The sequence below is a fragment of the Scardinius erythrophthalmus genome, assembly GCF_964197995.2.
Source record: "Scardinius erythrophthalmus genome assembly, chromosome: 21".
In the NCBI taxonomy this organism is placed as follows: domain Eukaryota; kingdom Metazoa; phylum Chordata; class Actinopteri; order Cypriniformes; family Leuciscidae; genus Scardinius; species Scardinius erythrophthalmus.
In genome coordinates, this window is record NC_138241.1 from 16479537 (window position 1) to 16492927 (window position 13391).

Sequence of the window (13391 nt, forward strand, 5' to 3'; positions counted from 1 at the left end):
TTTCTTTATTTTCATGCCAACATGAACTTGGATTAAGATTTAATTTTGATGTACGGAGAAACCCAGAAAAAAAGTTCCACAGATCAGATATATGCGCATTCATGACTATAATTTGTTTTGTCAACCAATAATGAGGATTTATTTTTTTTTTTTTTACATTCTTGTTTCCATGGGAAACTGCATTCTGTTAAATGTAGTCGTTATGTTGTGCTGTTTGTAATTTAGCGATTGTGGTTCTGATTCTGTTTCCTCCAAATTAAATTCTGGTTCCTTGATGATTCAGTGAACAATTCTAATAATTCAGTGAGCGAGTAAGATTTGTTCACCGGAAAATGAAAATTCTGTTTTTAATTATTCACCTTCATGCCTCTCCAAACTCGTATAATTTTGTTTCGCTGTGTCGATTCAGTAACGCAAGTTTTTTTTTTTTTTAGTAGTCTTCTATGCAGATAGATAAAAGATTGTATCAAATGGATTGTATTTGATTTAGAAACTGAACCTGTAATAGGAGACACATCACTTGTCCTACATCAAAACATGACTTTAGAACTGCTGATCCTGTGCTGTCGCTGCAAAATATGTTAAGGGATCTAAAGAAACATTCTCAGCTTTATACATCGAAATACTGGATGCTTTCTTTGGCATTGAACCCTCTTATACACCAGCTGGATATATCTAAAATATGGAGGTAGAGTCAGTTATGAAAAAAGTTCATTTATCATTTTTATCATTTAAAGTTATGAAAACTATTCATTTATACGCAGTTCACATTATAAACTGTGTATAAAGGATGTTTAAAGAGAAGATCATCAGAAGGGAATCATTTTATCACAGAATTGCCAATATCACCTCAGTCTGTGTGTGTGTGTGTGTGTGTTGCTATCTCTGCATTCACATGTGTGATGGGTGAATAGCTGTGAATGAGCCAACGACAGGGGAGTTTTCGCCTGAATATCGACACCTACATCCCACAATCCCATTACCTCACAGAACGTAGGGCGGAGAGAGCCTGGAGTCTGGTATCTGTTGCTAAGGTACCATCAGCTGTTCCTAGCACTGATGTGCAATAGATTTGCACTGAACTGTTGAATCGAAGCTTCCAAGAAAGAACAGTGAGAGAGGGAAAGTGATGGATAGATTAAATTAATTCCTTTGTGTGTTTGACACATCTGTGTGTGCTGTCATGAAACAGACATGCTGAAAAGCCTAGAGCTGACAATGCTACATAAATTACTGGTTAATAATAATGTGCATCAAGACACCCTACCCCCCACCCCTTCTCACAGACACATTCGAGTATAAATGATGGGCTTATTTACACATCCAGCTTCTCATTATGGGTCGATATTTTCATCTCAGCACACATACACACACACTTAATCAAAGCTTGTTTGTTCGCCATCTCATTCATCCTCAGCAACAGAAAATTACAGCACTGATTACAGAACTATTAAAGTCATTATACACACAGAAAGAAAAAAAAAAAGTAATGGAGAGACAAAGAAATTGATTCCTGTAGTTGGTGCTCATATTTGTGTAAATGTGTGTGGGTCAGGGTACTAGATTAATAAGTGTTGTTAAAAAATCCTTGTTGTTAATTCAGGATACCTAACGCATTAACAAATGGAACCTTATTGTTTTAAAGTTGAAAGTTCATCCAAAAATGAACATTTAATTTAGTCCAGTGATCCCTTAGCAAACTTCCAAAGAACCCTTAAAGGGGGGGTGAAACACTCAGTTTCAGTCAATCTCATGTTAATCTTGAGTACCTATAGAGTAGTATTGCATCCTTCATATCTCCAAAAAATCTTTAGTTTTATTATATTTATAAAAGAAAGATAGGCTGTACCGAGTCTTTCCGGAAAAAAACCAGCGGCTGGAGGCGTGCCGTGTGGGCGGAGCTAAAGAATCACGAGCATACATACAGAGCGCGGTTTTGCTTCGAAAAACGTGAGATGGGCAGTGAAATGGGGGAAAAAAACAAGGTCTCGAGAGTTTTTTAAAAGTAGAAATGATTTTAACTTGAGCGCAGTGTTTTTAGAACACCATGTCATGCGCTAGTTTTACAACATTTGTGTGGTTTATGAGGACATGAATTGGTTTATGGATTATTGTACGTGACTTAGCAGTAGCAAGCGGAACAGTTTTGCACATCAGACTAGTATTTTCATAGAAAAACAATGGAATAGTAGCGCATTTCAATTAAGAAGCGCGCTTTGTGTGAACTAGGTTTATTATGAAATAATTCATGTATTTCAACATATTTTCACACTCTTTGTGTATTGTTGTTTGGAGTGGTTTTACAATAAACAAACAGACAACTACAGTGGCCAGCTAAACAAATGTATTTAAACACACACCATACATCGCATGCTCCATAGATACATTAACTATATGTGATCATGTTGTTTACTTGCTGTGCTTACGCGCCGATAGCTAACAACACACAGACATTTGAAGCAGTTTTACTCACCACCTGCGGTTCCAACGCACGACCGTGAACCTTTATCGTTGAGACTGCTCCATCCTTAAGCATTACACGATCTGCAAATTCGGCAAATACTTCCCTAAAGCCGAGCACAGCGCTTTGATGGGTGTACTGCTTTCGCTCTCTCGCTCTGGTCTACGGGTACGCGCGCGCCCTTCCGGGAGAAGTGCCCTTAGGACCCGTATAAGGAAATTCCGCCGTCACACATGCCCATACTCGAAAAAAACTTTCCGAAACTTGTGACAAACCGGAAGGAGTATTTTTGGCCCAGAAATACTCCATCAAACGTACAACTTTATTTTTGAAACTTTGTCCATGTTTAGCATGGGAATCCAACTCTTTAACAGTGTAAAAAACTCAGTATGCATGAAATAGCATTTCACCCCCCCCTTTAATGACTTAAAGGTTTAGTTCTGTAATAATTTACTCATCCTCATGTCGTTCCAAACCTGTAAGACTTTCGTTCATCTTCGCAACACAAATTAAGATATTTTTGATGAAATCTGAGAGATTTCTGTCTCTCCATTGACAGCTACGCAACTACCACATTCATGTCCCAGAAAGGTATTAAAGACATCATTAATGTTTGTGTACCTTTCTGGGGCTTGAAAGTAGTAGTTGCGTTATATATTTTTCAAAACCTCGTCCTTAATTCTTATCACAAACATTACAATCAATCACAAAAATCACAAACATCTGGAAAAATCACGGAGCCTCTGCTTATTGTTGGACCCCATTGACTTTCATGGTATACTATCTTTTAAAACTTTTAAATTCCACAGAAAAAAAGAAAGAAAGTCATACAAGTTTGGAACAACATGAGGGTAAATAAAGGATGACGTAATTTTCATTTTTGGGTCAACTATCTCTTTAAGTGTTACCAAAAAATATTTACATTTAAATATAAAAATGCTAAAAGGTTTTTCTGAGGGTTTGAGTACAGACAATATCATCAACTCAGTATTAAAGCAATTGTAGCCAATGGAAAATCCGCATCACGATCGGAAAGCAAACGTGTGTGAATAATCAGGATAGCTTTAGCACCTCTTTGTTCTGTCGCTACATCTCAAATGCTACTAGACACTCCTGTTGCCAGGAGCAACCACCCGCTCCGGCTCTCTGGATCAGCCCACACTATCACATCTGATCACATCTGGCCGGTCACACCTGTCGCACCTGTCCAGCTCGGACATTCTGTATTGGATGATGAAACGCCAGCGGCTGCGAATATTTTTATTCGTGTTTATCGGAGTAAATAAATCCTATCCAACATCTCACTGCATTTCCCTCCACCATTATCTGTCTAATTTGTTCTTCATGTCATTCCACCCCTCCCTTTCTCTTTTCTCCACACACAGCTCTGTTATTAGCTGATGGTAAGTTTGAGTTGTGTATGTACAGTGTGTGTGTGTGTGTGTGTGTGAGGCAAGATGAGGCCATCTGCAGTAATTGTGGTCTCGTCTGCCTCACTCTGTGGATGAACATACACGTGTGTCTCCAGGTTTGTGTGTGTTACAACACGTGCACGAGAAGATAAGCTTTGGGTTGCAGGGGGTTTTGAAAGTTCATCTTAACTTTGAGGCTTTTTTGTGTATTTGTGGTGTGTGTGTGTGGATGTTGTGCTGTTGTCCTTCTGAATCACTCAGTTCAACAGCACAGCTCGCACTCGTTTCAGTCAAACAAAAGTTTGGCTGTTAATCTGTTGTGTGTGTGTGTGTGTTTGCATGTGTAGTCTTTCTAATAAGAGAAACTAAAGTGACAGTCGGCCTCATTCATAAAACAAAAGCAGAACCAATTTCTGCTTAAATTGATGGTAAAAGCAATGTTTCGTAAGTAGTCACATTCGATTCAGTGCGACAAGTTACGTAAGAATGACTTTATGAACGTTTTACACAAATTCCCTGTGCTTGTGTTTCCTGAATGAGCCCCGTTGACTCTAAACACGCACATCAGTTTAGTGCAGTTTAAATGCACAATGAATATTCAGGAATATTAATGAAAAGTCTATGAATTATGGAGTGCATGTGATATTTTTTTTTTCCCCATGCACACTCTTACTGAAATGTTCTGAAAGTCTTTACTACTGTGTGTGTGTGTAGTTGATGTACTAATATGACACAATCCAACACGAAAGTTTCTCCCTGTCTCTTAATCTCTTGTAGATATTGCAGAGAGGAAGATGTCATCAGAGGAAGAGGAAGCGAGAAGAATAGCAGAGATGGGGAAGCCTGTACTGGGCGAGCATGCAAAAATAGAGATCATCATTGAGGAGTCGTACGAGTTTAAGGTACACACACATGCAGAATTCAGGAGACTAGCAGTCTTTTGCACTATGGAAGAAGTTTTATTATGTTTTGTGGTTGTTGTGTGTTTTTGCTGTAGAGTACAGTAGATAAGCTGATTAAGAAGACTAACCTGGCTCTGGTCGTGGGAACAAACTCCTGGAGAGAACAATTCATGGAGGCCATAACTGTCAGTGCAGGTGATTATCAACACTGAAACCAAACTATCTGAGGACCGAATGTGTTTTCGACAAAGTGAACAAGCTCAAAACGTTTTAGACCCCGTTTACACCTGTATTTAGCGTTGTTCACTTGTGATCCGATTGACCAAAACGCATCTTAAAGGACAAGTTCGGTATTTTACACTTAAAGCCCTGTTTACAGATCGTTTCGGATGAAATAGAACGGTTAAGATCAAATTTTGGACACATGCTGCTGGCCCGAGAATTTTAGGTTTCTTTCGCTTTCCCCAAAACCTCTAGAATGGGTGTATAGGTGCACTGGAACAATCCTTCCTAAAACGCATTAAACTTTCATTTACAAAGACGTGAAACTCACCGGGTGGCCAGGGGTGTTCACTGATATGCTCACACAAAAATCGCTGCAAAAGATGCTTTCCAACAGGTTTTATTGTAGTTTTTGTCCAACTCCATTGACTTGTATTGGATGTGATGTGAGGCACGGTATTACTCCGCCGCGAAAACTGAAATGGGGTTGTTTTCTTCTTCTTCTTCTTGTTTTTTTTTTTTTACGGCGGATCGCAAACAAATGCCAGTGGTTTGCTTGCAAAGGTGCATTATCGCCACCAACTGGGCTGGAGTGTCTATTATTCAAGCTCTCAACGGAAGAATCTACGGGTGTGAGGCGTTTGGAAAAATAGGTCCACAGTTTTACAACGAATGGTAAAACACCTGTTGGAAAGCATTTTTTGCAGTGATTTTTGTATGAGCATATCAGTGAACACCCCTGACCACTCGGTGAGTTTCACGTCTTTGTAAACGAAAGTTTAATGCGTTTTTAGGAAGGATTGTTCCAGTGCACCTATGCAGCCATTCTGTAGGTGGGGGGGAAAGCGAAAGAAACCTAAAATTCTTGGGACAGCAGCATTTGTCCAAAATTTAATCTTAACCGTTCTATTTCATCAGAAACGATCTGTAAACAGGGCTTTAAGTGTAAAATACCGAACTTGTCCTTTAACACCAGGTGTAAACAGGGCCTAAAAGATCACGTGACTCTGAAGACTGGAGTAACGATGCTGAAAATTCAGCTTTGCATCACAGGAATAAATTACATTTTAAAACATATTAAAATAGAAAAGAGTTATTTTAAATAGTAATAATATTTCACATTAATACTATTTTTACTATATTTTATGATTAAATAAATGCAGCCCTTGTGAGCATAAGATAGTGCTCAAAACATAAAAAAAAAATAACTTTTGAAGACCAAAAGCAATAAAACTTTAATTTTGTGTGGGTCTTTTTATATCTCAGTTATTATATAAACATACACTCATGCTCATATTGCACACACACACAATTTTTTTTATATCTCTTATGTGCCCAGGCCCGCATGAAAACTGTGCCCACAACACTCCTACACGGTTCTACTGATCCCTTCACCCTTGTTCATTTACTAAACATTTGGCTAATTTAATAAGGATGTCAGCTACAAATAGAAGTGTAGCATTATCAGCTCGGTTTGATATGTTTTACCATGTTCAAATTCATCCCCACAGATTTACTCCCAAAATGAATTCTACATATTAGTCTTTTATGACCCTGTGTTGAAATAGAAACACTGCTGTCACAGTATCTAGCCTTCAGTTACCGTGACTATCAAATCACCATGATGTCAAAGAGAGGGCTTTGGTCAGGTATGGAAGATGTGTAGTGTGGGTGACATAACAATACTAACATTTTTCATTTTCTTATTTTTCCCTACCCCAATTCTGCTTTCCTTTCTTTCTTTTTCCTTTCTGTCTTTCTGTCTTTATCTCAGGAGATGAGGATGAGGATGAGGGGGGAGAAGAACGTCTGCCGTCTTGTTTTGACTATGTCATGCACTTCCTGACTGTGTTCTGGAAGGTCCTGTTTGCCTGCGTCCCGCCCACGGAATACTGGAACGGGTGGGCGTGTTTCATTGTTTCTATAGTGATCATCGGTCTTTTGACGGCTGTGATTGGTGACCTGGCCAGTCACTTTGGCTGCACCATTGGCCTGAAGGACTCAGTCACCGCTGTGGTGTTTGTAGCCCTGGGAACATCCGTCCCTGGTGAGTTTGTGAGGTTTTTTTAAATTGCCCACATGATACATTGTTGTTATAAATACAGTGTTAAAGGAGAAATCTGGTAGAACTAATTTTTTGGTAAATTTGGAGTGCTGTCAGTACAGAGAACAACGACAAAAATCGGTGTTGCCTACACCGTGTTATCCTCTTTTTAAAATTTGCACCCTGTTGACTTCAATGGGGCAAGTTTTAAACCTACTTTTAGCCTCTTAACATCCTTGATAGACAGTAATCGATTGTCGAGTTCACGCGCGTGATCCATAGACAGTGATCATAGGTAACTAAACCTATGCGCGTGAACTCGACAATCGACTACTGAGGACTTCGACCGAAAACAGGATGTAAATACAGGTATGTGCGCTGGCTGAATTAACATCACTTTTATTCATATCTTTCACATCTACTGCAGTCAGATTCACCCGTGTTCACTCTGAAGGAATCACTCACATGACCTGTGCACTTGTAATGACACATCAAGGATGTTAAGAGGCTAAAAGCAGGTTTAAAACTTGCCCCATTGAAGTCAACAGGGTGCAAATTTTAAAAAGAGGATAACGGTGTAGACAACACCGATTTTTGTCGTTGTTCTCTGTACTGACAGCACTCCAAATGTACAAAATTATTATCTCAATGTTAAAATTGACCGGAGTTCTCCTTTAAAGAGGAGCTTTCATATGCACTACCTTGGAAAAGTATTTAAAGAAATACTTTAATTCAGCAAGGACATAAAAAAGTGACAGTAAAGATTTCATTAAAAAAACCTGAAATAAACAAAAGTATTAAGCAGCACAACTGTTTTCAACATTAATAATAATAAGAGATGTTTCTTGAGCATCAAATCAGCATATTACAATGATTTCTGAAGGATCATGTTGGTTATTATAGTCAACTAAAACATTAACTGAAACTAAAACCATGAAAAAACATTTTCGTTTAATTTGATGTACTATAATGACTAAAGATAAAAGTTAATAAAAACTTTATAGACATATTTTTTTAAATAAACTATTAAAAATGACAAAAACACAATTTAAACATTTAAATTAGAAATATTAATATCAAAATATTAATTGATTCAAAATATTTATAAAAACTATAATAGTGTCTCAGTGATATTAAAATAACATCATGTGACACTGAAGACTGGAGTAATGATGTTGAAAATTCAGCTTTTCCATCACATTTATTAAAATTGAAAACAGTAGTTCTAAATTGTAATAATATTTCACAATATTACTGTTTTTACTGTATTTCTGATCAAATAAATGCAGCCTTGGTGAGCATAAGAGACTTCTTTCAAAAACATTAAAGGTTACACTTTATTTTAAGGTGTCATTGTTACAGTGTAATTATATATTTAAGTACTGAGTAATATTAAGTAACTACATGTACTTACTATAGGGTTAGGGTAGGATTAGGATTTGGTTGAGGGTTAGTTGTTATTAATATGGAAAGTACACGTAACATATGTAACAAGGACACTGTAAAATAAAGTGTTACCACATTAAAACATCTTACCAACCCCAAACTTTGAATTACTTTATATTGTTATTATTTTATGGTTTTCCCCGAGGTTCACTTATAGTTAGTAAAGTTTTTTTGTGCCAAAATCAGAATCTCTCTCGGTCCCTTGAATTTATTGAGGTGAACTGTCTGACGTCAGAAAAGTACATTTTGCTGCTTTGTTTTAATAAACGCTCTTTGGATCGGGGAGGAAGTTTTGATAAAGTGTGTTTTTAAAGTTCAATTAACTATTTTATCTCATCAAATCAGTACAAAATCTGATTCCTTTCATTTTGATGCATGTTAATCATAGATCATTATACTTTTTTATGAAAGCATCTACATCAACATCTTTCTTTTTCTCCTCAGACACCTTTGCCAGTAAAGTTTCAGCGGTGCAGGACAGTTACGCGGACGCGTCTATCGGAAACGTGACCGGTAGCAACGCCGTGAACGTTTTCCTGGGAATCGGTGTGGCGTGGTCAGTGGCCGCCATCTACTGGCACATGCAGGGTCGTGAGTTCAAGGTGCCAGCAGGTTCCCTGGCATTTTCTGTCACCCTCTTCACCATCTTTGCCTTCCTGGCGGTGGGCGTCCTGCTGTACCGGCGCAGGCCTCACATCGGTGGAGAGCTGGGCGGCCCGCGCGCACAGCGCATCCTCACGACACTCTTTTTCTTCAGTCTCTGGTTTCTCTACATCCTTTTCTCCAGTCTCGAGGCTTACTGTCATATACAGGGCTTCTGAAGAGAAGTGATGGGGGTGGGGTGGGGGTCGGAGTTGAGGAGAGATAGATGCGAGTAAGAGCTAAGGATTGATTCGGAAAGGTCGAAGCAGGTGTGGATTTGAAGAGGACGTTCATTCTTCAGATGCCTTTGTGCTGAAGATGAAGAGTGTGAAGCATCTCTCTGAGGGGTGGGACAGTCTTAACCTGGAGTCTGAGCTTTTCACAGTCTATATTTTTCTCAACACCTGCTGAGAACGACTTTTTTCTAATGAAGTATTTTGGGAAAAAAAAGACACAAAAAATAACAAAAAGAATTAAAGGATTCAAAGGACTATTTTCAAATCTGCTTCCAGGATTAGAAGTAATATTTCAACAGAAAAATGAAAATATATAACTACATGAAATCTGTTACTGAGTGACATTTGAAGGACCCATAAAGCTTTTATTTATTTTTTCCTTGTTTAGTTTGGTACGAACTCACAGAGCTTACAGCTTTTACCGTCTGGCCAAAGTCCTGGCTCGGAAAAAAACGAACACGGAGAAGAGAGACGAATATGAACAATGGCTGAACACTGCATTTTCTCCCTGTATGGATATAATCTGCTTCCATATATTTTCTGTACTTTTGTGTATTTCCTTGCCAAGTGTTGTTTTTCCGAGCATCACAGAGGCCTCAGAGAGTTGCAGGAAAACAGAATGCAAAATCGAAAGAAAAAAAAAGTGTTAAAGAAGGAAAATGAGGCCTTTTTGCATTTGAACCCACTACACGTTCATCGAAACGAATCACTAGTGTATTTTCTGACAACACCGTGGAGGAAAGCGCACTGCATCCGCTATAACAGTTGTTGTTGTTTTTTTATCTGTTTGTATTTCAGTCTTTCAGTGTCGTCGAACAAATATAAAGCACCCCAAAGAGATCTCCCACCCCCACTTCACCCCAGAGAGTCCCTCTATATAGAATCACATGACCATTTTACCTCCTTTAGTGTGCATCTAAACAGTGTTTGAAGTGAAATCGGTGGATTCTGAGTGGGTTTCATTGGGGCCTTTAATGTGGTTCGTAATGTTTACAGGCCTTCGGTAGAAAAGAGCGAGAATGAAGCGGTACAAACAGCTCGGGACGGTTGTGTGATTTTCTTTAACCTGGTGAGAAGGGTTTTGTGAGTTCCAGCAAGCCGTAGAGAGATTTAGATCGGTTTAAAGAGCAGCCTTCAAGTCATCTGATGGACTCAAGTGTTTTTCGTGCCTATTTTTGCTGTTATGAGCTGAAAAAGAAGGATGTGGGTGAGGGTTCTGTATTATCTGGGGGAAGTGATGTCATAAATAATTGTTTAGGATGGCCAATAAGAGCCCAGAACCAAAGAACAGAACCTTGGACTGCCACCCACAAGCTGCAGTGGTTCTCTGGGCCACAGGGGGGCCACATCCCTGTTCCTCCCCTGTTCATCACACAACCCGAGCATTTTGTGTGCGTGAGAGTGTGTATGTTGATGTGCGTTTTGTATTTTTTCTAGCCTCATTTGCAAATACAGGCCAAATCCGTTGTATGCAGTGTTTGGATCACAGCACCTGCTGCACCCGGTTTCCATTTTTATTGTTTACATTCATGAACGGCTGTTTATGTGTGCGCGTGTGAGAGAGCGCAGTTGAAAATGGGTTTCTTCTCTGAAACTCTTCATCCAAATTGCAAATGTACTTGCTGGCATTGCTTCAGCCTGCTCTGTGCTTCCTAATTTTGCTCATAATCAAAAGAAAAAACAGAAAAGAACCACTTGAAGAAATCACAACAAATCGCACTGAACATTAACCCATGCTCTTTATGACTCATGCAGGCTCATGCTCTTGCGTTTTTAGCATTTAAACTTTTTTGATTTTGTACAGAAAGGTAGGAGTGTGTGAGCTTGGCTACGCAACAGACACTTTCTTTATCCACACACACTGATTTTATGAGCATGTACTGCCTACATAGACAGCATCATATACATTTAATATATGCAACTGATTATGCAGCCTTCTGAGATTCCTCATTTTGGCCAAATTTTAGGCAGAATTGCTTGTATTCTTCTAGGAGAACCTCTTAATGCGTTGCAGTGAGCTCAGAGGCCATATTAATCCAAAGTGGGGAAAAGTATTATCCAAAAAGTATTGTTAAAGCTCATTTTCATTAAAAAAAAAAGTATGCAAGTAATGCAAAAGGATGCATTAAATTGATTTAAAGTGACAGTAAAGACATTTATATGTTCCATAAGATTTCTATTTCAAATAAATGCTCTTCTTTTACATTTTCTATTCACCAAATAATGTATTATGGTTTTCACAAAAAATATTAACATTGATAATAGAATTGTTTCTTGAGCATCAATTCAGCATATTATTAGATTTAAATTATATTTCTGAAGGATCATGTGACACGGAGTGATGAAGCTGAAATTTTTTTTGCCATTATAGGAATAGATTACATTTTGAAATATATTAGAATAGAAATATTTAAAGATTTCGATTTTTATAGAGAGATTTAAATCATAAAATATATTTCAAATTATACTGTTTTTGCTCAAATAAATGCAGCCTTGCCATTTCCACATGATTTGAACTCATTGTAAGTTGAGTCTTTTGATGTTCCCTGTGTAGGCAGTAGACAGCAAGGCAGCTCGTTTGGTTTAGGAACACAGCCACTCACACACCTCATAAGCTGCTCTGTGTACCAGTATAAGGCATGATAAAGAATATGCTTATGAAGAGAAATATCAGTATTTACACAGTATTCAACTTTCAGTGAGCTCTTGTTTTCTGCCAGCATGTGTTGTTGAATGTGTCCTGAGTCAGAGGGCAGCTAAACTACAGTAGATCTTCACCATATCTGTGCACATGTGAGCATGTGTTTCTTTGAGATGGGTTTTGGTAGAGGTAGCAGTCTTGTAAACCTTATTATCCAGTTCGGCTGAATCAGCCAACGGCCACTCGGTGTTGGGCTCAAGTGCTTCAGACTTTGCATTGCTTTTCCTGCCTCTGCCTGGATCAAATCACACACACTTAGACATATAGTATGCACTCACACATGCACTGTACATGAATTAACTGTACACTGCTGATGCCTGTTATGAAAAGGTGCGGGTGGGCCTCCATGTAGGATGATGGTTGAGCATGAAAGTCAGCTGAAACCACCAGCTTTGAACTTTTCTACTGCCAACTAACACTTCCAGCTGTTTAGATGCAGGTGAACTGGTTTAATAGAGATTTCAGATGATGTCACTTATAACCTTAAAGTCACACAAGTCTTACAAATGTATCAGGGGTCTGACTCTCTCTCACACACACAAACACACACTCCTCTTCAGCCTGGTGATGAAGCAGATGGTGGTTATATTCATTTATTGCTGTTTTTTTCTCATCTTTTTTTTTTTACTCTTCTCTCACACACAAAAAAAACGTGTTTTATTTTCAGGGAATTATGCATGAAATTGACCATAATTTAATTAATTTATGTCCGCCGAGTTATTTATTTTGAATTCTTTTGGTCAACAGAAAAATAAAAAGACGTTTGAAAAATCTCTCTGACATCAGTCTGGTCTTTATCTGTATTTCTGTCAGATTGTCACAACAGTCACAAATTCGAATATCATAATTTTGCTATATCTGTAAGGTATCACAATAAAACAAGACTATTATATATTCAGGTGAAAGCTGACTAAATAATAAAGTTAGATTTTAACCAAATGCTTTAGCTGTTTTCATAACTGTATTTTTCATAAATGTCAGGCGAGGGCAAGTTGTCTCACGGTTTAGTACATTTTTATTGATATTGAAACACATTTGTTAATAACATTTGTTTGCCAAAACAGTGATGTGACGTGCTGTTTCATTAAATATTTTATTTCATTATTATTTTACTGCTTATTCTTAGATTAAAAGCGTGTAATAGGCAGTTTAATGGCATAACTTACCCCATAAAGTGTGACAAGATGTGGGGCATGTTGTCATAAAAGGTCAAAGTGCCCTACCAATGAGCTATATCGTTTTTTCCAAGGCTGTTTAAAGGCTTTGAAACGTCTATGTCAGTAGAGAAAGTAAACCCATTCACTGGTGTAAATGTGTGACAACTA

At 38.1% G+C, this 13391-nt stretch overlaps 1 protein-coding gene across 2 annotated transcripts in view; it reads left to right on the forward strand.

Annotated features, from left to right (window-relative positions):
- The window catches only part of slc8a3 (solute carrier family 8 member 3), a 52019-nt gene extending 39186 nt beyond the window's left edge, over positions 1-12833 (forward strand). Inside the window, exons 4-8 of one of the 2 annotated variants that reach the window (XM_081351393.1) lie at positions 3847-3864; positions 4651-4775; positions 4871-4970; positions 6772-7044; positions 8932-12833. In XM_081351393.1, the coding sequence (XP_081207519.1) occupies positions 3847-3864; positions 4651-4775; positions 4871-4970; positions 6772-7044; positions 8932-9308 (893 nt within the window). In that variant the 3' untranslated portion in view covers positions 9309-12833. The remainder of the gene's footprint in view (positions 1-3846; positions 3865-4650; positions 4776-4870; positions 4971-6771; positions 7045-8931) is intronic. The other variant, XM_081351394.1, reaches the window with a different exon arrangement.
- The last annotated feature ends 558 nt before the right edge of the window (positions 12834-13391 follow it).